Raw genomic sequence first — 21378 nt, forward strand, 5'->3', positions numbered from 1 at the left:
ATCCCCTCCCAACTTTATGTATGGAAGGGAATCACATCCTATTTTGAGACTGTTCACTTGTAGGTTCCATTGTTCCAGTGAATGACCTAAGCCCCAAAACTCTTCCCAGCAGACTGCTGCTCATACAAAGATTATGAAAAACTGTTACTCATTTCCTTGGGGAGCTTTCATATTCTATGCCACCCCCTGAGTTAGATGTGTCAGCATTTCCCTCAGTCTTCTCACAGCCAGGCATCTCTCTTTTCCACAATATGTATCATCTGAAACCATTGCTTGTTAGAAAAAAGACAACAAGCAGAGACCAGAGCGTATCCATGTACCATTCATCTACCACTTATTCACTTGAGACAAGGTTTCTCAAAGAACATGAAACAAACTGTCAGCAACTGAGTCCCTGGAATTCTCCTGTATCCATGTGCACATCCCCATCACAATGATGGAGTTCCAGGTGCCAAGATTCATGTCTAGCTTTTATGTACATATAGGAGATTTGAACTCAGATAGGGCTAGGGTCCTGGCCCTAATGCTGGACAGCTCATCTAGCTAAGTTTGTTCCAGTTCCAGTGAACTCTAAGAGTAAAACTACTTTTCTTGCATTCTCTGCTCATATCTCCATTTACAACAGTTCCCTTTATTTATAATTTATCCTGGTACTATATTTTAATTTTATAAGTCAGGGTCATGTGGCCTTAAATGGCTTGTTTAATGACACTTAAAGATTCAGATATCATAAATGACTTTTGACATATAATAAATGTCATTTTACATTGCAGAGCTAAGTCTCCATTGAGCAAATTTGTGACCTCTTCTTGTACTTTTTTATGATTAAAAAATTACGCTAAAGCTGCCTGAATAGTTCTCCTGGATTAGCCCTATTTTTTTCTCCACATCGAAATTTGCTGACTAGTGCATATTCAGGCTACAACTAGTTTTGTGCTTCTTTTTTTTGTTTGTTTTTCCTTTGCCAATCCTCTGGAGTGTTTGCATATTAATGTGAAAGTCATGTTTCAAAATACCTGAAGAGGGGCTGGAGAGAGACCTTAGTGGTTAGGAGAATTTTCTGCACCTCCAGAGAACTGCCAGTTCAAATCCCAGAACCAACGTTTTCTGTTTCATAACCAAATATTCAGCCATCTTCTGGTCTCTAAGAGTACCTTTCACAAACATGGTGGTACACATTCAACACACACACACACACACACACACACACACACATACACACAAATAAACATAATAACAATAAAATATTTAGAATTTCTGAAGAAGTTAATCTTTCATAAATTATCAACTGAGTCTTTCAAACTTTCAAACTTTGAGGACTGTTTATTCAAATTTACCAATAAGAATAGCAAAAGTTTAATTTCAATTCTTGGGTATTATATTACTTGGATATATTGCAAGGACATCAAACATAGGCAAAGGAATTTGAAACTGACAGATAATAGAACCAATAGCGACAATAGAAGCAATAAAGATAATAGCATGTCTGATACTACATCATTAACAACATGCATTTCATATGGAAAGATGTTAATCAAACCCCAAAATTTTAGTGATGGGGAGCAAGTTCAAGAATTCTTGTACTTGGCTTTGAGAAGACTGAGGGAGGGAAATATATGTTATGTTGACCACAGTTAATGAAATCATGTGTGAGCCAGTTGGGTTGGCAAAAGCCTGTCATCATAAAACCTGGGAGACTGTGGCAGGAGAATTTTGTTTCAAGATAATCTGAACTTTCTACTGCAACCATGTCTCAAACAAATAAATGAATAAACAAATCTGCAGAGAGAATGGATTGTTCATTAAAAAAACAGAAGAATGTATTTTAAGTTTTCTTATTCCCAGATAAAGATATAAGTGAGAGTTATAAACATAAACACACGTACACACACTATATATGAATAGCTGAGTATGTGTGTGTGTATGTATGTGTTTATATGTATAGGTCACACTTCTGTTTTTATCTGCGAATAAGAAAATGTATTATATATATTAGGTACTCTCAGGACCAGAAGATGGCCCGAACATTTGGATATATATATATATATATATATATATATATATATATATATACACACACATTTATATATATACACACACATATATATATATATATGTGTGTGTGTATGCATATACTGTGTGGGTGTGTGTGCACTTGAGCATGCATGTGGAGGCTAGAGAAGGATATCAGGTACTGTCCATTATATCTCATATATCTCATTCCTTGAGACAATCTGTCACTGTATTGAAAGGTTGTCTTATACTCTACACTGGCTGGTCAGGGAGCTTCCAGGATCTGCTGACATTAACCCCCAAATTCTGGTGTTACAGGCAAAGGCTATGGAATTCAGCTACTTTAATATAAGCCATGGGAATTCAAATACAAATCCTCAAGCAAGTGTAATAGACATATTTATAGAGCCACCTTCTCAACAAAAATGAAGATGTAAAATAGTCTTTCCATGACATGTGACTCCATCATTTTGGGCTGCATAATTGCATATTAGAACATGCCAGCAAAAAGTAATAGTCGCCAAAAATGCATTTATTGATACTCAGCTAAGATTTACAAGTATTGTTTTATTTTTCCCACTCTTTTTTTGACAGACATGATGACCACTGGTTGACAGTGGGCAAAATCAAAGCTTAGAAAAAACGAAGAAGATCTTTTGTATTCTAGTAAAATTCATCGGCTCTAGTCTACCCGGTGTCCTACTTGCACAATGTCAATGTCCCACGCTGCTTCCCTGTTAGCATTTCAGGGAAGGGGGAGAATTATGGAAGGATTGAGACACCGTTAATTCCTTAAAAGTGTGTTCATAGGGTAAAACTAAGTCTGTTTCCAACAAGGAAGTTATAAATGAAGTCATTTTCATTGCAGATTGTTATGTTTTTGCAATGTGGTAGCATGTTTCCTGAAGAGAAACTTCATGGTTCTCCTTACTTGAATAGAAATCGTGTATATTAGGAAATCTTGAGAACAGAGAATGGCACTAGTATATTTGGTGGTGAGAGTCAGACATGCATGCTGCATGCCTGGGAGAATCCACTTTGTCAGTTTCATTTGATTTGCTTCTTTGGCTCAGGACATAAAATATATCCCTCGTCTAGCTTCTTCTTTATCTAGTTCAATGATAACCTAACCACTGAAATAAGATGATTATGAAATATATCATCTCTTTAATACAAAGTTCAGTGAATTGAGGAATATTTGTCCAAAGTATTGGGTTTTTCTTAACTTTGTGATCTCTTCTATGTATTTTATGTAAATTTATTGCACTACAACTCCTTGAGATCTGATGACCTCTTCTGGCTTCTTAGGCACTGCACACATGTGTATGTACACACATACACACACACACACGCACGCACACACACACACACAAAGGAGGGATAAGAATAAATCTTTTTAAAAGAAAATAATTAGAGGAAAAATAGGAGGGCAAGAATTAATAAGAACTGTTTTTACCAAACTCTCCTCACATCTTTTCTTTAATGCTGACAGCGTAATGTGTTCTTAGAGTTCAAGGAAGACACTATTTGACCATTTATGAATCAAAATAAAATTATAATGTATTCTGGTAGATAAGAAAATCCCTGCCCCTCTTCCAGAAACTAAAAGATTTATCATAATAAAATAACCAGTTGAGCCATCTAGTTATGTTGAGACTATTATACCTTAAGAAAAATACTGTTCATTATGCATTGCAGTTTTATGTAATTGCACCATAGCAATTTGTTAAAATGACCCCCTTTAAGAAAAGGAATGAGATGTCTTGAAGAAAATGAGACATTTGATCTTGCTGTGAATCCCAAATGATTGCATCTTCATCTTTTATAAAGACTAAAAAATATCCTAGGAATTTGAATATGTTTATAGGCAAAAAGTCATCTACCCAATTAGTTCCCAATCAGCACGATAAAGAGAAGTGATGCAGGTAGAGATGTTTACTCCCTCAGTCTAGTCAGATGCTTTGTGACAACAAGCATGAGGCATCTCTAGGAGAAACACTTTCATTTCTAATCCTTTTCTTCTTAATGTTTCTCCCTTGTTAGGATTGTAAATCCAATGTTGTAATAAGTGTTGTGATTTGCTTATGTTAATCACCTGCATCCATAGATAAATTAGTGATGAGGACAGAGACTCAAATTCTTTTAAATATCTAGCATTTTATTAGAGTATGATACCGCTACATTGCTCTTTCTAAAGTTCATAAAATGCATGAATGAAAAATTTGAAACTTGAAACAATTTTGTATCAAAGCAGAGATAGTCATAACCTTTTTCTATGAGATATAGTGGAATCCTACAGTAAATGTGCAGCTGAGACATGCAAGAGTTTATATGTACAGTTTCCTTATTCAGAGAATAACAAGAAAGTTTCAGTTGTTTTAGTTAATGCTTGCAGTAAATGTGCAGTTGAGATGAGGAAGAGGGTTGTATGAATACTTTCCTTATTCAAAGAATAACAAGGAAGTTTCAGTCATTTTAGTTAATGGGCAAGGAAAACACATAGGATATTTGAAAACTTAAGATCTGTGGTTCTTTTTTATTTGTTGCAGAAACTCTTGGGTTGGATCCAGAAGTTGCTAGAGCAAACACCTTGGGTTTTGTTGGATGCCTTTCTTCAGTTCAATACAACCACATAGCACCATTGAAAGCAGCCCTCCGCCATGCCAACATTGCACCTGTGACTGTCCAGGGTACCTTGACAGAATCCAACTGTGGCTCCATCGTGGACTCTGATATGAATGCAGTGACCACTGTGCATTCTTCATCAGGTACTTCTTAGAAGATACTCTCTTGAGTTTTCATCACTAACAACACTTCTGCTGCCCTATAAACAGTTGGCCAGCAGCACTCAGCTCATTCTGCTGTATGATTATAGGTGGTTGTAAATTGTAAGTGACTTCTCATAGGTCATATCTATACTTATAATACACTCTGATGGAAGTAAATTATAGGATAATGGTTTATTCTGCTTCACAGTTCAAGCATCCAGTTCATCATAAAAAGAAACTAAGATGACAGGAGTTTGAAATAGCTGATCATGTCACATACATAATCAGTACATAGAGCATGATGTACACATGCTAGTATTCAGATCATTGTCCATTTATACAGTCGAGAATCTTATCAAGGATGTGATACCAACCACATTGGGTAGCTATTCTTGTCTCAGTTAATAAATCAAGATGATCCCGCAGTACACCCAGAAGTCTGTCTCTTAGGTGATTCTAGATTCTGTCAAAATTACTATTAACACTAACCACCATACAAACACTGATAAACAAAAATAAAAACAAGTAGGGTATGAACACTAGAATACTAATTACTTTAATCAATAATACACTTAAAGTATGAAATTTTATAATATGTAGATTCTGTCCATTTAGCTGATTGAAAACCAATAATTAACAAGATAACAATTAAAATTCACTACACATACCTTTACTGTAATTCTATTTTAAGGGGATGGGTAGTTTTAATTAATGTGTAGTTCCATGTGCTTATATATATATATATAATATGTATGTGCATTAGTTCATCACTATTGTTTAAGTGGAAACTTACAAGGATTGAATTATTTAAGAGGCATGAAAACATCAGAGTAGTGATTTTGATAATACTAACTTTAGTACTATATTCTAGCCTTTTGGAGGAAGAAGTAACAAATTACAGACATATAAAGTGTAAAATATTATAACCTCTATGTATTATACAATAATTGTTTTCATTAAATTAGTAGGAAAGGGTCTAGGAGGAAGATTCATTGTCTAAAATGCTTGCTATGAAATCATAAGGGACCAAGTTAAATCCCCAGGCAACAGATAAAAAGCTAGGTATGACAGTGAACACTTGTAAAAAAGTGATGAGATAAAGATAAGAGATACCTGGGGTTTCCTGACCAGTCAACCTATCTGAATTAGTGACCCCCAGATTCAGTCAAAGATGTAGTCTCAAAACGTTCCAATGAAAATGATTAAAACAGGCTGGGCAGTGGTGGTGCACACCTTTAATCCCAGCACTCGGGAGGCAGAGGCAGGTGGATCTCTGTGAGTTCGAGGCCGGGCTGGACTGACAGCCTCCAAAACAATACAGAGAAACTCTGTCTCGTAAAACAAAAAAAAATGATTAAAACAGCATCAAAAATAAATATCTTGCCCCTACACAGGCCTCATGTAATAACACATGTGCATCATTCACACAAATAAATATATAAATACATAAATGCATTTTCTGCACATTAATTAAATTACCTAGTTGCATTGCATGTGTTTATGTATCTGATGAGAATTTTTATCATAAAAACACATTTGTTCATTTTATGATTTTTTTATTCGTGATAAAATTTATATTCTTTAACAAACAAAACCCAAAGTACTGTCAAGTATCATTATGTTTGACTACCAGTTTTGTTTCTGGCTTTCTCTTTTAGATTCTGAATATAAATGAAATTTTTTATTTCTTTTATTTATTATTGCTGACTTATTCCACTTGACCTTATATTGTTTTCAACCGCAATACACATTCTGTATTTAAATGTAGAGATCATCTTTTTGTGGTTGTGCTTTTGTGTTATCATGTATATGTATGTTATGTGTGTTTGTATGTCATGAATGTATGTCTATGTGTATAGAAGCACAGTTTATCTTTACGCTCATCCATTGATTCTTCAGTTGTTTACACATCTTGGCTATTGTGAATAATACTAAAATGAACACAGATTATATACAGCTCTAGGCATAACAGTTACTGATTTGACATTATATTGGAAAAGCATAATAATCAAAGTTATATATTACTGTCATTCAGACAGTTATAAAGATGAAGGCAAAGATGAGAAATCCCAAAAGTAAACATAGGCATCTTTGTCAAGCACTGGGGGAAAGGAGAGTCTCTTCATAAATGCTTTGGAGTTAGCTAAGTAAAAGAAAATCATGCAATTGGATCATTGTCTTAGTCTATAAAAATACTTTACATAGCTTTACATAGAAATCATTAACTGGATTATGTCTTGAAACATTAAACTTTCAGAAAAACTATAGAAAAATAACCTTGATATTAGTCTTGAAAATGATATTGTATTAATGTGACTAAAATGCATATACTGAAAGCAAAAATAAATGAATGAGTAAAATGCCATCTATCTAGAACTGGCTCTGCACAGAAAATGAAATGATTATCAAAATAGAAAGTAAAATATGTGGGCTGTGAGCAAAGAATTCTGAGCTTTTTATCTTTTGGTAGTCAATTTTCAAGACATATTAATTGATTTAACTCAACAGTCAGAGAATAAATCACCTTGTTAAAATTAGGCGAAGCATCCACATGTGCATTTTTCAAAAGTGATATAAAAATGGCCAAGAGAAAAATATTGCATGAAAAGTATGGCCATATGAAATGTACCAACACCATCAATCTTCAGGGATGACAAATTCTGTGGCAGTGGAATGTTTCCTTACCAATCTTGGGATAGCTGTTATCAAAAGGCAAGGGGTGGAAGTAGAATGAAGATTCATTGCAGATCTCCTCAAAAAACGGGAAATGTGTGTTTGTGTGTGTGTGAATACACACGTATTAATGCACATCTATCACATATCCATTATTTACCATCAATCAGACAGTTAGCCAGTCACTCTCAGATGGTAGAAGACCATTCTCAAAGGAAATGTGTTCGTGTTGTTACGTATTTCTGATAAGATTGTGTGTGTTTAGTACCGGGTAACACTCCCCTTGGCTTAGTCGTCAAGCAATGTCAAATATTATACTTTAACATGGGAATCCTTACCAAATATAGATGTGAAAGTGATACATATATACATTATTAAATCATTGAAAGAGAAATGGCAGCCAGATAAATAGAAATACACATAAATTTAAATTGTAGGGTGATAGATGGTAGATGGCAGGTGGAGGATGGATGGATGCACAATCAAGGATGTGTTTATGCATTTAGGCTAAGTAATTTATTTTCGAAGGAGGAAGAATTAAAAATAAGATTGATTTTATTTAAAGTATATTACTCAATGTTGATCAGCTATGCAAAGGCGACACTCTTGAAAAATGTCATCACTCTAATAAGGGTTACTTTGTAGAACCCGATCACCACCATACCACTGAAAATGTTACCTTAGCAGATCTGAAATGAATTCTCTGTAGCTTTTGTAAACACTAGAGATTAGAATTAATGAAGTAAATTAGTATGTATTAAGCTAACAACATCAAAACATGCTAGAAATAGAGAAATCTGGGTTAACATAAGAACTATGTTATTTATAATGTTAAAAGTAGTGCTTGGACTAAAGGTATGAACTGTAGACAGTTAAGATTTGCGTATTCATGGAGAAGCAGGAGGAATTCCAGGAAGGAAAATTGACATAGTGATATGCCAGAGTAAGGAAGTTGTAAGGACCTAGGAGGCAGAATAGCTGAATGTTTGTCATTTCTCTCATCCTTACTTTGCACCCCCACTCTCTGCTTCGTTACTTTCCTGCTTCTCTCTCTGCCTTGCTCTCTCCCTTCCTGCCTTACTGCCTGTCGCCCTAGCTTCTGTCTCTTCCTAGTTCTTCCCTCCTGTTTCTCCCGGTCTCTTCCTGACTCCCTACAACCCAGACACCCCTTTTACCTTTTTCCCACTCTTTTTATCCCTCTCGGTCTCCTTCCCTATTGAAGAGAAGCTGTATGTGTCCCTCTCTCCTCTCTGAAGAGCTTGGATTAGACAAAAAGACATCCAAACACCTCTTTTCACCAAGAGATCCTTTATTAATTGGTGAGAAATAAAGTGGCTGCTTTCTGACTTATTCAGAAAAACAGCAGCAAATGAACTTTCAGGGGTCATTTTTAAGATGAAAAAAGGAGAGGTCTGTTACAATGGGTCAGGATGCAGTGGTGGTATATTTTGAATGGGAATATTAATTAGATGAGACAAAGGAGCCTTTTGATTGCTGGACTTTATTCATCCTCAGGAATAAGTGTGGGATAAGAAAATGTCCAAATAAGCCAACAGAACTCGAGGGCTAGCTTTACGGAAGTAACCTGTGGTTTACAAGGGAGAGGGAAAGGGGAGGGCAAAGCCTGGGAGAACCATGTTTACCAGGCACTGGCCTTTGAGGCCCTTCACTTATCTTCTTCCTAACTCTTTTCTTCTATGCCTAGCTATCTTTTTCTTTGTTCTTTTTCTCCCCTCATCCCTTCCTTTCTCCCTCCCTGTCTCCCTCACTTCATGTCTTCCTATATCTCTGTCTCTCTAAATTTCTTCTATCATGTCTCCATCCTCTAGTATATAGCAACTTCACAGTCACCTTCCATTTTACAGCAAGTTAATGCCCAACGTGGGTTATATGAGACCCTGTTTCAAAAGAAAAATAAATTGGGCTACAGCAAAGGCTCAGGGGTTAAGAGTGTACCCTGAACTGTCGCTGCTCTGGTGAGGGCTGCTCTGAGGGGCTAGTTCTTCCCGTCTTTTGGATGATCTTGTCAGTTGACTTAGGTCCTCATGCAGCCAAAGAGTACACTGAGGCACAGAGGAAAATGTGAAATAAAGGGCAGCTGTCATTCCTAGGAATTCTCCAGCAAAGCAGAAGGCCGAACAGATGACTGAAGGAGCATGTGCCAGGCACCACCCTAACCATCTCAAGACTCTCTCGCAGCTTATTCCAAGTTAACGAGGACATGAAATATAGTTTGCAAACAGTACATTTATTCACCTTTAAATATTTGTGAAGTGTGTTTATGCATGTGTCTTAAAGTATATAGAGGTGAGAAGACAAGATTTGGGGAGTTGGGTTTCATTTTCAACTTGTTTCAGAGGCACAGTCTGTCTGCCTTGTTTCTATGACTGATCTACATAAATGACCAGCTACTCCCTCACTGGGATTACAGATTGCAGCCCCAGAATTCAGCTTTTAGTACAGGCTCTCGAATTGGATGTAGGTCATCATCTTAAATGCCATTTATATAGGTTCCTTTTTAAACACCAGTTCCTGTATCCCTGCAGGAATTGTGGTGCACCACACAGTTGTACATCACACTATGTATTCTCTCCCTGTGCTTGAGAGAAGAGTGACGTTTAAGTTTTGGTCTTTTCTTCTGTATAGATCCCTTTGGAAAGACAGATGAACGCGAACCACTCTCAAACGCAGTCCGAAGTGACTCTGCCATCATTGGAGGTAACTTGTCTTCATTACTGAAAGCAGGAAAGATATCTATGATCCTATGCTCAGCAGAGCATTGTCTGAAGCCTTCCTTTCCTGTGATTGCCCAACACCCAGAATCAAGCATTGTCTGTCCAGCCCTTAGCCTCTTAATGCTTGGTGCAAGATTAATAGCAGGCCCTCCTCCAGTGCCCTCAGCTTCATGGCTTCATTCTGCCCCCAATGCAGCAGGCACCTGAGTTCTGAACCAACAGCTGGAGCATTTACTCACAGACAGGCAGCCTGCTTCTTGTTCATTGCATCTAGTTGTTACTTCTAAAGCACAGACAAAACAGACCAGTAAAATTACATATGGAAAGATGTCACAATGGTTGGACAGATGGACGGAGCTGCAGTTGTTTTCGGTTCTCCTTTATGGAGTGATTTGGGTTAGATCTAATGAGCAGGGTGAAGCCCATATGGCTAAAATTCCAAATCCAGCAGCCCATCTGGTTATGGATGAAGAGTTTGCTGCTCTGCTTATAGCTCATCTACCACCACCTTCTCTTGATTTACAGTTTTTGAGCTGTGTGATAGTGTTACCCTATCCCACTCTTTATTCTGTCTCAGCATGTCTAATGCCTGCAGGAGTTTAATGCTCCCCACTGAGTCTTGCAACATGGAAACTCTCCCAAGTACTGCTTAATGTAAGATGCCTGAGATATGGAAATACATTCACATTGGTGACTTATAATCATAGCAGGTGCCTCACCCCTGTCTTCTGGCAGCTGGAATGAATGAATCCACACCAGATGGAGATCTTTAAAAGTCGGCAGGAGTCATTCATTTCACTTCTATTTAATTAGCTCCATTTATGGGTCAGACCCATACTAAACACAGAGATGCAGGAGTAGAGATCCAGTTACTGCCTTTCTAGATTGAGAAGACTGGCTGGGAAGGGGCTAGGCAAGCAGGCATCAGAAACCGTATAGAAGCTAGTTCCACAGGCAAATATGAGCAGACATACTCTACCACAGTAGCATCCAAGAACAGAAGGACCTTGATGTTTCCTTAAAACATCCATGTGAATTAGGATGGAACTTTATTTTTCTTTAAAATCAGTAAATGTCATAGAGTATTTTATAACTCTTGGTCTTCTGTAAGTATTCATTTAATGAGAAAAGACTGTGGGTATTGGCACTCCCCACTCATTGACAAGCTCTGTTGAGTCTCTCCAAGAATGGGAAGGTTATCACAGACCCACAGGAGATCCTGGGAAGCTTGCCCAGCTTCCAGGCTGCAATAACCCCTTCAAACCAGCAGTAGAAAACAGGCAACCTCTGCCATGTTGGAAAGCTATAGTTCATGATTTAGATTCATTCATTGCCAGCCAGACTAGGCTATCAACTTTGGAATTTTATTTTGCCATGTTGTAAAATAGTTGGGAAACATGTTACCCAATGAGTTCAGAATATATGACAAATTGAAGTGGCTATTATCTTAACTTTTAAAATTTTGGTGGAAGATACATTTAACTTTCTGGTATGTATCCACTTAAACAGTAGTGAACAATAACCATAACAACTTAGAGAAAATGAAATATGCATGTATATGCTTTTTTAGAAATGAAGCTATTTTGAATGACCAAAACTGAAGTGTTTTGTTTTCATTAATTATTAATTTCACATGTATGCTGTTTGTTGCTCAGTTGCTTTATTTATTTGTTTGTTTATTTATTTTGAAATTGGGTGCCACTCTGTATCACAGAATGGAGAAATGGCAGAGACAGGAAGAGAAATCTTGAATCAAAACAAAGCAGAAGGCAAGAATAGACTCCTAAGTTGTTTTTTGATGTCCACACAAGTGCTATGGCAGCCAAAAACCTACACACACACACACACACACATACTTTCAAACACGCACACACACACACACACACACACACACACACACAAGGGGGTCGGGATGGTATTTAGATCAGGGAATTCTTGGCAAGGCTTGGTGTATTTAAAATCTGTGAAGTCTGGTTTTGTACCATAGCAACAAAAAAATAAACAGCTGAGATACCACACAAATCCTCTGTTGTTCTAACTCCATGTTTATTCTTAGGCCATCAATACAACTTTCTCAGAGAAACAGCCGTTCTCCCTCATTACTCTGCTTGCAGGAGGTTTTATTGAAACTGAAGGTCAAGGGTTTCTCTACAGGTCTTTATTTCTGAATATAGAGTAGATTAGTGTTTGTGTATTTGCCATGTTGCTTTTTCCCACCAAAGTATGTGCTTGTGTAGACTGAGTTTTCTCAGTGACAACTTTCTTCTCTTTCCTCCTATTTTTCCTACAGGTGTCATAGCAGTGGTGACATTTATCACCTTTTGTGTCATCGGCATCATGACCCGCTTCCTCTATCAACATAAGCAGTCACGCCGTACCAATCAGATGAAGGAGAAGGAATACCCAGAGAACTTAGACAGTTCCTTTAGAAATGACATTGACTTGCAAAACACAGCCAGCGAGTGCAAACGAGAATATTTCATCTGAGATGCCACAGGGTCACTTGGTCCTCTTTTTTGCGGGGTTTTCTCTCTCTTTTTCTCTTATCTTTACTGTCTTTTAATTTAGGTATTCTCTTTCTCTCTTTCACTCTTAATTTTTCAGAACACACCTGCATCCACCAAGAGCATTGATCTCCCCAAGCTCAGCAGGTCAGGTAGAGCTGTGGCTACTGTAATCCACTGACACATGCATTGTTGTGAAACTGACCACTGGAGACACAGACTTCACTATTGTAAACAAGGAAAAGATATGAGTGCACACATGCACATTTAATGTTTGTAGTTGAGTTTTAAACTTCACTCTTTAGTTTCTCAGGCACTTGGTCTTGCCAGCTTCCATTAGACTTGAGTTCTGTGGCACTGGCCTTCAATAATTATTGCTGACACCCTGCCCCATACCATATTGTTAGGTATTATGGCTTGAGAGGAGAAAAGGGGTGGTTGAGTGTGATAGAAAAGGACAGAGTCAGATCATCCTTTAAGCAAAGAGTCTATTGGGGAGCCTGCTACAGCAGAAGAGTTTGAAGGAAAGTATTCCAATTAGAGACAGCAATGTTTGTTCTTTTATGTCCCTTGTGATAGGATAGGGATATTGGGTCACATTATACCACAAAGAAATGCTTCTAAAGCAGACATCATCTAGACAGGCTTAGAGACAATTTTTGTTTGTTTTATTTTGTTTCTTAAATTTATTTTCTATTTTATTTATTTATTTATTTGTGTTTTGTTTTGTGACCTAAGTAGGTATTTGTTAAGCTTCCAGGACATTATTTCCTAAGATACAGATTAAAGAGAAATAAGCCTAGTGAGTGTGTCAGGTGTCCTGCCTGTAGCTTTCTCCATTTAGGAGTTAAGTATCTGCATGAGTGCATGGGGAAACTTGGTTCCCTTGAGAGCTGAGGGCAGAGAGGCTACAGATCTGCATGCCATGGGAGCCCTTCATAACACCTGTGAGAACAGACACTTATGTGTGGACCTAGGTTAAAAGAAGACCTAGCTAAGGGACCCAGGACAGAGGAAGACCCTTCTGGTCTGTTTGATTTGATGGCATTTTACAGGAAACCAGAGGTATCTGTGTTATTTTAATGTGGTTACTATAAGTATTCCAGCTCCATTCATCTTTGTTTCCATAGAGTCTCAGTACTTTCCAACATAGAATAACTGAGTAGTGAACAGTTACTTTATGCTTCTCTCACTGTTCTGTCTTGAGGTATGGATACAGTACTCTGAACCAAGGAGGCTTCAAGAAAGCTGTGAGGAAGTAGGGCCTCCCTTAACTGCCTTCTACACTTCACTCGAACATGTTAGCTAGTTTATTCCTATGATTGCTATAATGAAGAAAAATACACACATGTGTGTATTGTGGCAGCAAAAACAGAATCCAAATGAAAGTCTAAATTGGTTCCATGAGAAATGCTTAGGCCCTCTTAACTCAGCATGGAGGAAAACTGGAAAATAAAATAAAATAAGAAAGCTGCAAGGAAAATGAGAAATACCAAGCAGATTTATCCCATTTATCTCCATTCACCCACTCCAGAAAGATCCAGTAACAAAAGAATGTGCATGGAAACAGAATTCACATTCTAGAACACATGTTATGAATTCACTGACAACCGAGCTATTTCACAAGAGGCAAAGCCCTGACTAATGTGTGTCGTAGTGTGGCCATCACTAAGTCAAGGGATTTAGTGGAAGCCCCTAGTTTGTGAAACAAATCATATTGGCAAGTCTGCACCTGTGTACACAAACGTGGCCATGCACTTGCCTTGCTTGCTTACATAAGGCAGTGATGCATCTCAGGCTTTGGATTCTTTTGGTAGCAAGGCAAACAGGTAATTCAAAAAGGCATCTTGAATTTGTTCACTCTGGACCACATTAGAATGAAGACACAAAAAAGGAAAGGAAACAACCACCCAAACTCTAAAGGTCTTAGGAAATGATAGACGTCAGATCTGTGAAGGATAAGGCAAGGCAGACCTAATTTGCAAAGCTGGTAACTTGACAGTGAGTAGGTCATTCATCTTCCTAGTAAGTGTCCTACTTCTGGATGTTCAGCACTGCCCTGGACAGGAAGTTCATAGTTAAGCACTCACTCACTTCACCCAGGCTCCAATCTGTAGTCTTTCTACCATTGCAACGCTACAGACGTATGCACTGGGTGTGGCATCACAGTCCACAATTTTGAGATGTCGTTCTAAATACATGTTCTGTCCTTAAAATTTTCTATGAATTCTTACCCACCCTCTTCTTCTCTTAGGATATTGTTATCCTTTTGCTAGTGAATTTATTTTAAAGCAATTCTAACAGAGATGCTCTTTTTAATTTTCTATCTTTAATATGACAAATGATCATCTAATAAAATGAGAAATACTGAAAGCCTATTTCCCTATGCCCTTCATTCCCTGAACTCCAACTTCTACTTTTGAATTTTCTGGCTCTATAAAAGGTTGTTTAAATCACCCTCTCATTTGGCTGCATATTCCTTTGCCACTGGGAATGAAATGGAAATCATGTTGATGTTTAGCCCTAAGCACCTCTTGTAGTGAAACAACAGGTAAGGGAAAGAAACTGAAACCCTTAGAAGAAAGCACCATATTTTTCTGGCATGATATGATTGGCTAGAAATGGAAGTACAAGTCAAATCAATGTGTGTAATTCTCTCGTCTACAAATATTTACTTAGAGACAATCATGTAGGGAAATGTGTAAAGTTAGGCTCTACCCTCTGCATAGTGCACATTCTATTGGCTTCACCCCTGTATGTTCAGGCTTGCATATCAGGACACTGGGCAAGTAGACGAAACAGGGGATGTATGCAAAGATGGCTTATTATTATATGTAGTCTCAGGGCTAAATCATAATTTCTTAATAACCCCACAACACACACCAGGTGGAAAATCTAGCAATCTGTGTCTTCCTAAACTGAGTGCACAGTTAGAAACAAGGCCACACTTCAATGGTGGGGCAAGATCTATTTGATTTACAAAATAATTCAATTGTACTTTCCACCTTCAAAAAATTACAACCTAAAACAAGTGTCAGAGTGTTCTAATTATCCTTTATCCATCACTTATCTCTATAGTATACAAGTTTTGTGATGTCTCCCATTATATAATAGTCCATCGTTGATGCTGCTTTTCATAAAATGAATTTGTGGAATATAGTTCCTTTACAGTAAGATAAAAAATACCTGTGCACTATCCCATCCTCAGGTGCTGTTCTATTGATATTAGTCCACTAAACAAGTCTATTAATGCAAGCAACTGTATATTTGTTTACTATAAAGGACTTTCAGCAACGGTTGTGTCATTCAGTCCTTGCATAGGGTAGATTACTATGGTTTCACCAAGAACTAGGTTAGGAAAACAGGCATTTGTCATCTTCTGGATGTCTATTTCATAAATAGATGACCTCGTGTTCTTCTGAAGAACTCTGGAGCTGATAATTTTCAACATTTTTCTTTATAAAAAGGAAGTGGCACTATCTTAATTCTCGACTTTTTTCAGAATTATAACTACCACATAATAGCAGAAGCAGAACCACAATAAACGAGTATACCCTTCTTTTTCTTGTATTTAGTCATAAAATATGTGAAAAGATCATGACTCCAAGTGCTCTGTGGATATACAAATTTTTACAGTCCTTTTGGACTTAGAGTGCAATACATAGCAGCAGATCTTACAGAAACAAAGGTGTCCACACAGCACCAGGGAGCAGAGAGCAAGTAATAGGCACAGCTAATGTGCAAACCACTGCCCAGAGAAGTCGAAAAGCCAATACATTTTTGAACAATTCTTATTATTTTGTGTCTTATTTATTAATTCTACCAGAAATGATTGCTTTGTTTAATCTTCCTAAATGAGGTAACCAGCCGTGCAGGTGAATTTATGTAGAGGGTGCTAAATGGACTTTTTGGAAGAGGAAGAATAAACAGTCCCTGTATCAGGCACACTTTTTTAAAACAGGGTTTGCTAGGTAGCACATGGCAGGTCTGGGCTCCCTATTGTAATCATGCTGGTCTATCACTCACAGAGAATGACCTAACTCTGCTAAGTTGTGGACCACCATCTCTGCTTATATCAGATATATTTTAAAGGCTGCTAAATTCTCTATGCTTTCATGTCAGTTCCAGTTAAAGTTTTCTATCTTAAGCTCTTAAATCTTAAGCTAATTGGTATTCTGGCATTTTTAACTCTCCCAATTCTGCCCCAAGGAGCCATTTGACTATATCTAGGTAAATCTCCATGAACTAGAAATTATCTATTAAGTGAAATAAATTTTTGGTATGTTGTCCATCTATAATCATGAGTCTTTCCAACCCTGAAGGCCATGCACACTCACTCTGCATACAATATCTCCTCACTTAGAAGACACAGTAGGAATTCGCATTCATAACTTGCCCATGGTATTCATGTATTTTAGTATCAAGCCTGTGAAACTCTTGCTTATATTTTGTCTAACAAATGCTTCCCTTGAGCTATATATCATCATACTTATTGCAACAGCACTTTCACAAGAGGCTCTTGTGATACCTATATTATCCTGCCACTCATTACTTCCTGAAGCCATTTTTTGGGGGTTTGTTTTGTCCTCAACTGCCCCACAAGTCAACTTTCATCTAAATAAATAAATAAGCAGTGGTGTTTCTGTAAGTGGCAAAGGAGGTTAATGGAACGGTGTTATGGGCAAACACAAACATGCTTGAGTTCTTGAAGGATGCCTGAGTGCTGTTTCATGTCTCTCATGCAGATGGGAAATGTTTTCTTTAAAAGACTCACAGTGTATCTTAATCACTTCTGTACCAGCTTGGGATTATTTTAGCCTCTCCTGGACTTGCCTACAGTCTTCCTCAAGTCATTTGTGTTGAAAATGTTAGTTGTTCAGTCTCAGCTCAGTTTTCACAAAATCTAAATAGCTGATTAATTAAAAAGGGACAAGACAACACACGCACACACATACACACACACACCAATCAAAACAAATAGGGATGTTTCTCAAACATTATCCTGGAAACTATATCCATACTTACTTTTTTTTTAATTTTTATTTTTCAGTTTAAATTTAGATAAGAAACAAGGTCGCTTCACAAGTCAGTTCCAGGTCCCTCTCCCTTTCCCTCCCCTCCTCCCGTGCCCTCCCCCCAGTCCCCCCATTATCCCCTCATTTCTCCAGGGAGGGTGAGGCCCTCCATGGGGGTGTCCATAGCCTGTCATTTCATATAGGGCAGGGGCATACTTACTTTTTTAGGGAGAGAATATCACAACTTTGTGTTGGAAGTTCTTTAAATGTTTCCTACAAGGTTCTAATGATTTTTTAATATTTTTTGGGGTTCCCCTTTTGTTTTCCATTAAAGTACTCTGGGGGGAAAGTAAGAAGCACATGTTGTCAAGAAAGAGTGTACTTTGTAAGCTAGTCCTATGTCATGTGTAATGTTTATTGTCCAAAAAGTGGTTAAGAGGACACAAGCAAGATTTAGGTAATGGTGGGCTTTTTGCTAAAGCAGATATGATGGAAACTTGTCAATGAGAAAGAGGGTATTCATGGAGCAAACAATGGCTTCTGGAGGTTAAAATGGCCAAAAGTTCCTCTTCCCACTTTCCTGACTCCTAACTCAGGAGGTATCTTTCACACATTTGTCTTTTGCCGTAGGGAATAGACGATGTTACAGGCCCTGCATGAGAAAGTTTTACTCATCTTTACATGGCATTTTCACCCTACCCCAGTGATTTTCAAGTTTGATGTTTCAGAAATATAATCCAGGGATACTTTGGAATTATAACCACAGTGTTTTAATCTGCCGAGGGTGAGCATTCAGATGGCAGCTTTAAGTAAAATAAACTATGGTCAATATCCTCAGGTCCACTGTCCCTAATCAGATACCCTACGGATGGAAATTCTGAAATACTGGAATAAGTCTAGTGGCCTTTCTTTCCCCTTCCTTGGTAATGCCATACATTGTCATGCCAAAATTATAGATGCTGTCTATCACCTACAGTATATACTTCCAAGAGACACTGCCTGATATTCTATGAACACCCTTTCCATGATGCCACTCAGTATACAAGTAAAGCTTGCATCAAAGGCAGGTTAAAATGACAAAGCTGGTCCCAAGTTATGAAAAAGATGATGTGTATCAGTGATTAAAGCCTTGTCATATTTTCTTTAGCATTATACAATGCCATGCTTCAGATTCCAGCAGTAAATCTCAGAGGACATGAAAAAGGCACTGGGTATGCAGAACAGGCCTCCTGTCACCCTGAAGCCTCCTTGAATGGCCTGACCAGGTGAAGCCATTTTCTTTGCAACCTTACAGGATGATCTGAACGGACCTCTGACTAGTTACATTTTCACATTATAGTCAGCCATATCCCAAAGGACATACGTGAAGTAACTTAATCTCACCTCTCTGAATGGCAGCAGCAACTAGTATAACCTTGTCCTGCCTTAAGTAAATAACTCTATCAAAAATAAAGTAAGCATACCTTACTTAAAGTAGTATAGTTATATCATGAGAAGGACTTCATAGTTAGTGAGGGTCAGTGTCAAAAATTTTCTACTGAAGTTGCCAATAGACAGGCTCCCCAACAGCCTATGTCATTTTAAACAGACCCTTCCCACAGCCAGCTAGCCAATGGCAGGAAGATAGAACACAGTGGAATGAAACACATGACAAGTTCTAATTATATCTTATAAAGTGGGCAACACTTCTCATTTGGATAATGAAATTCCTAAATCCCTGAGACAAAGAATTACCTTTTCCATTTCAACTGAGAAATTAGAGTCTTTGTGGCACTTTCTTTGGAAAAATGAGTGGTCAGGGAGATTGCCTTTAGCAAATAATTAAAGTATAAAAGTACCTCTCACAATTATAGATTATAAGTGAATACATATTCATATATATCATTCATATAATTACCTTTCTTTGATAAAAGCACAACAGAGGCAAAGCAGACCATACCCTTGGGGATTAGCTGGAGACACCTTGTTTCTTTGGCTCTTGTAGGTTTTTTTCCTGTATCAGAATTCCTAGTCCCATGTGATGTTGCCCCATCCCAAGTCTGTTTTGTATACCATGTAACATGTCTTAATACACTGTATGGAAAAAGTTAGTTAGCCTTAGATTTCTTTGTTTTCTATGGTTTTTTCTGTACAGAAGAAAGACTTACCTGTAAATACTGTATATTTAATAAAGAAAGAATTTTGTATCATTTTGTGTGGAACACAAATATGTCTTGGTGTGTTGTTCTTGGGTTAATGAGGAGTCAAATAATTAATCCCTGGGTGCCCACTCTGATTTCTTAGATCATTAACTTCTAGCTAACATGACCCATGAAAAACACAGAACTCTGACTCTCCAAGTTTATTAATTTCAGTGTAACTCAAAGTACTGTCTTGGGTTCTTTCATGCTTAACTGACTCATAGCAAACTGCATGTTATGCACAAAAGTGTACATTTGCAAGCTCACTGGTTCGGTAAAAATTGTCCATCCTTGAACCATCCTGACTTCAGCACCTCCCAGGAAAACTGTAGCCTAGCCTTGTTGACCCCTTCTCAGTGTCCACTCACAGCACTTGTACTTTGTCTTACCTTGCCTACATTTCATTTTTTTCCCTAGAGGACTGTTACTTACACAACAGCTCTGTTTGAAGGAGCAGATGTATACTTCTGTGGAGGAGATTTGTCTTTGTACAGTATCTATTTAGACATCTGTTTATGAGTCATCAGGTGGACATAGACTTATTAATTAAAACTAAAGGTGATTCAATGGGCTGGGGATGTAGCTCAGTTAGCAAATGACTTCACAGTATACAAAAACACCCTGCATTTGATCCTCAGCCCCAAATAAACAAGGTATGATAGTACACTCCTATAATCAAAATCTTCCTCAGTAAGTGAAGGCAGTAGGATCAAAAGTCCAAGGTCATCTTCAGCTACATAGTGATCTTGAGACCAGCCTGAACTACACAAAAGTGTCTCATACAAACAAAGTCCCAACCATGGAATTAAGCCTGTCAGAAAGTATATTTATAGAATCTTTAAATTGCTGAATTCAGAATGAATTACAATGAAATAGGAAGGAATGAGGAAGAAGGAGGAGTTAAGACTTGTGAGGAGTATAGCACTTGTACATCAGAAGTGAAGGAGATTTTAAGTGTATCTGAGACTGGGAAGGAATCAATGAGGTTTGCTGATGAAAAGGCAGGAGAATGTGAGGGAAAAAGGAATCCAAAGACTGAATATCTGATTTTCACAACAAATAGAGAGAGTAAGAATTTTTGTTGTATTGGTAGTGGGAAGAAAAATGGAGGCTACTATTTAAGGAAATTGCCTACAAGAGACTGCTTTAAAAATATACTGAGGTTCCTTATTAGACTTAATAAAGAAAGTGGGGATGAAAAAGATTGGAAGTCAGGTAAAAGGACTGAAGACTACAGCACTTCATATATCAAAGCTCAGAATCATAGAATACAAGAGTTTCATGGCTGCAGGAGGCAGACACACTCATCCTTTATATACAATTCCTCAATATCCCAACACCTAGTTTTTTAACTTAGAATTAAGTACTGGGAGCCGGGCAGTGGTGGCGCACGCCTTTAATCCCAGCACTTGGGAGGCAGAGGCAGGCAGAACTCTGTGAGTTCGAGGCCGGGCTAGATCGAATCCTCTAAAACAATACAGAGAAACCCT

General features: G+C 37.7%; 1 protein-coding gene across 2 annotated transcripts in view; it reads left to right on the forward strand.

The window, feature by feature from the left end:
* The window catches only part of Cntnap5 (contactin associated protein family member 5), a 919042-nt gene extending 899145 nt beyond the window's left edge, over positions 1-19897 (forward strand). For both annotated transcript variants that reach the window (XM_040737777.1, XM_040737776.1), the window contains 3 exons: positions 4563-4781; positions 10101-10172; positions 12480-19897. In XM_040737777.1, coding sequence (XP_040593711.1) covers positions 4563-4781; positions 10101-10172; positions 12480-12676 — 488 coding nt within the window. In that variant the 3' untranslated portion in view covers positions 12677-19897. The remainder of the gene's footprint in view (positions 1-4562; positions 4782-10100; positions 10173-12479) is intronic.
* Positions 19898-21378: the final 1481 nt, after the last annotated feature.

The sequence above is a fragment of the Mesocricetus auratus genome, unplaced genomic scaffold (genome assembly GCF_017639785.1).
Source record: "Mesocricetus auratus isolate SY011 unplaced genomic scaffold, BCM_Maur_2.0 Super-Scaffold_100676, whole genome shotgun sequence".
NCBI lineage: Eukaryota > Metazoa > Chordata > Mammalia > Rodentia > Cricetidae > Mesocricetus > Mesocricetus auratus.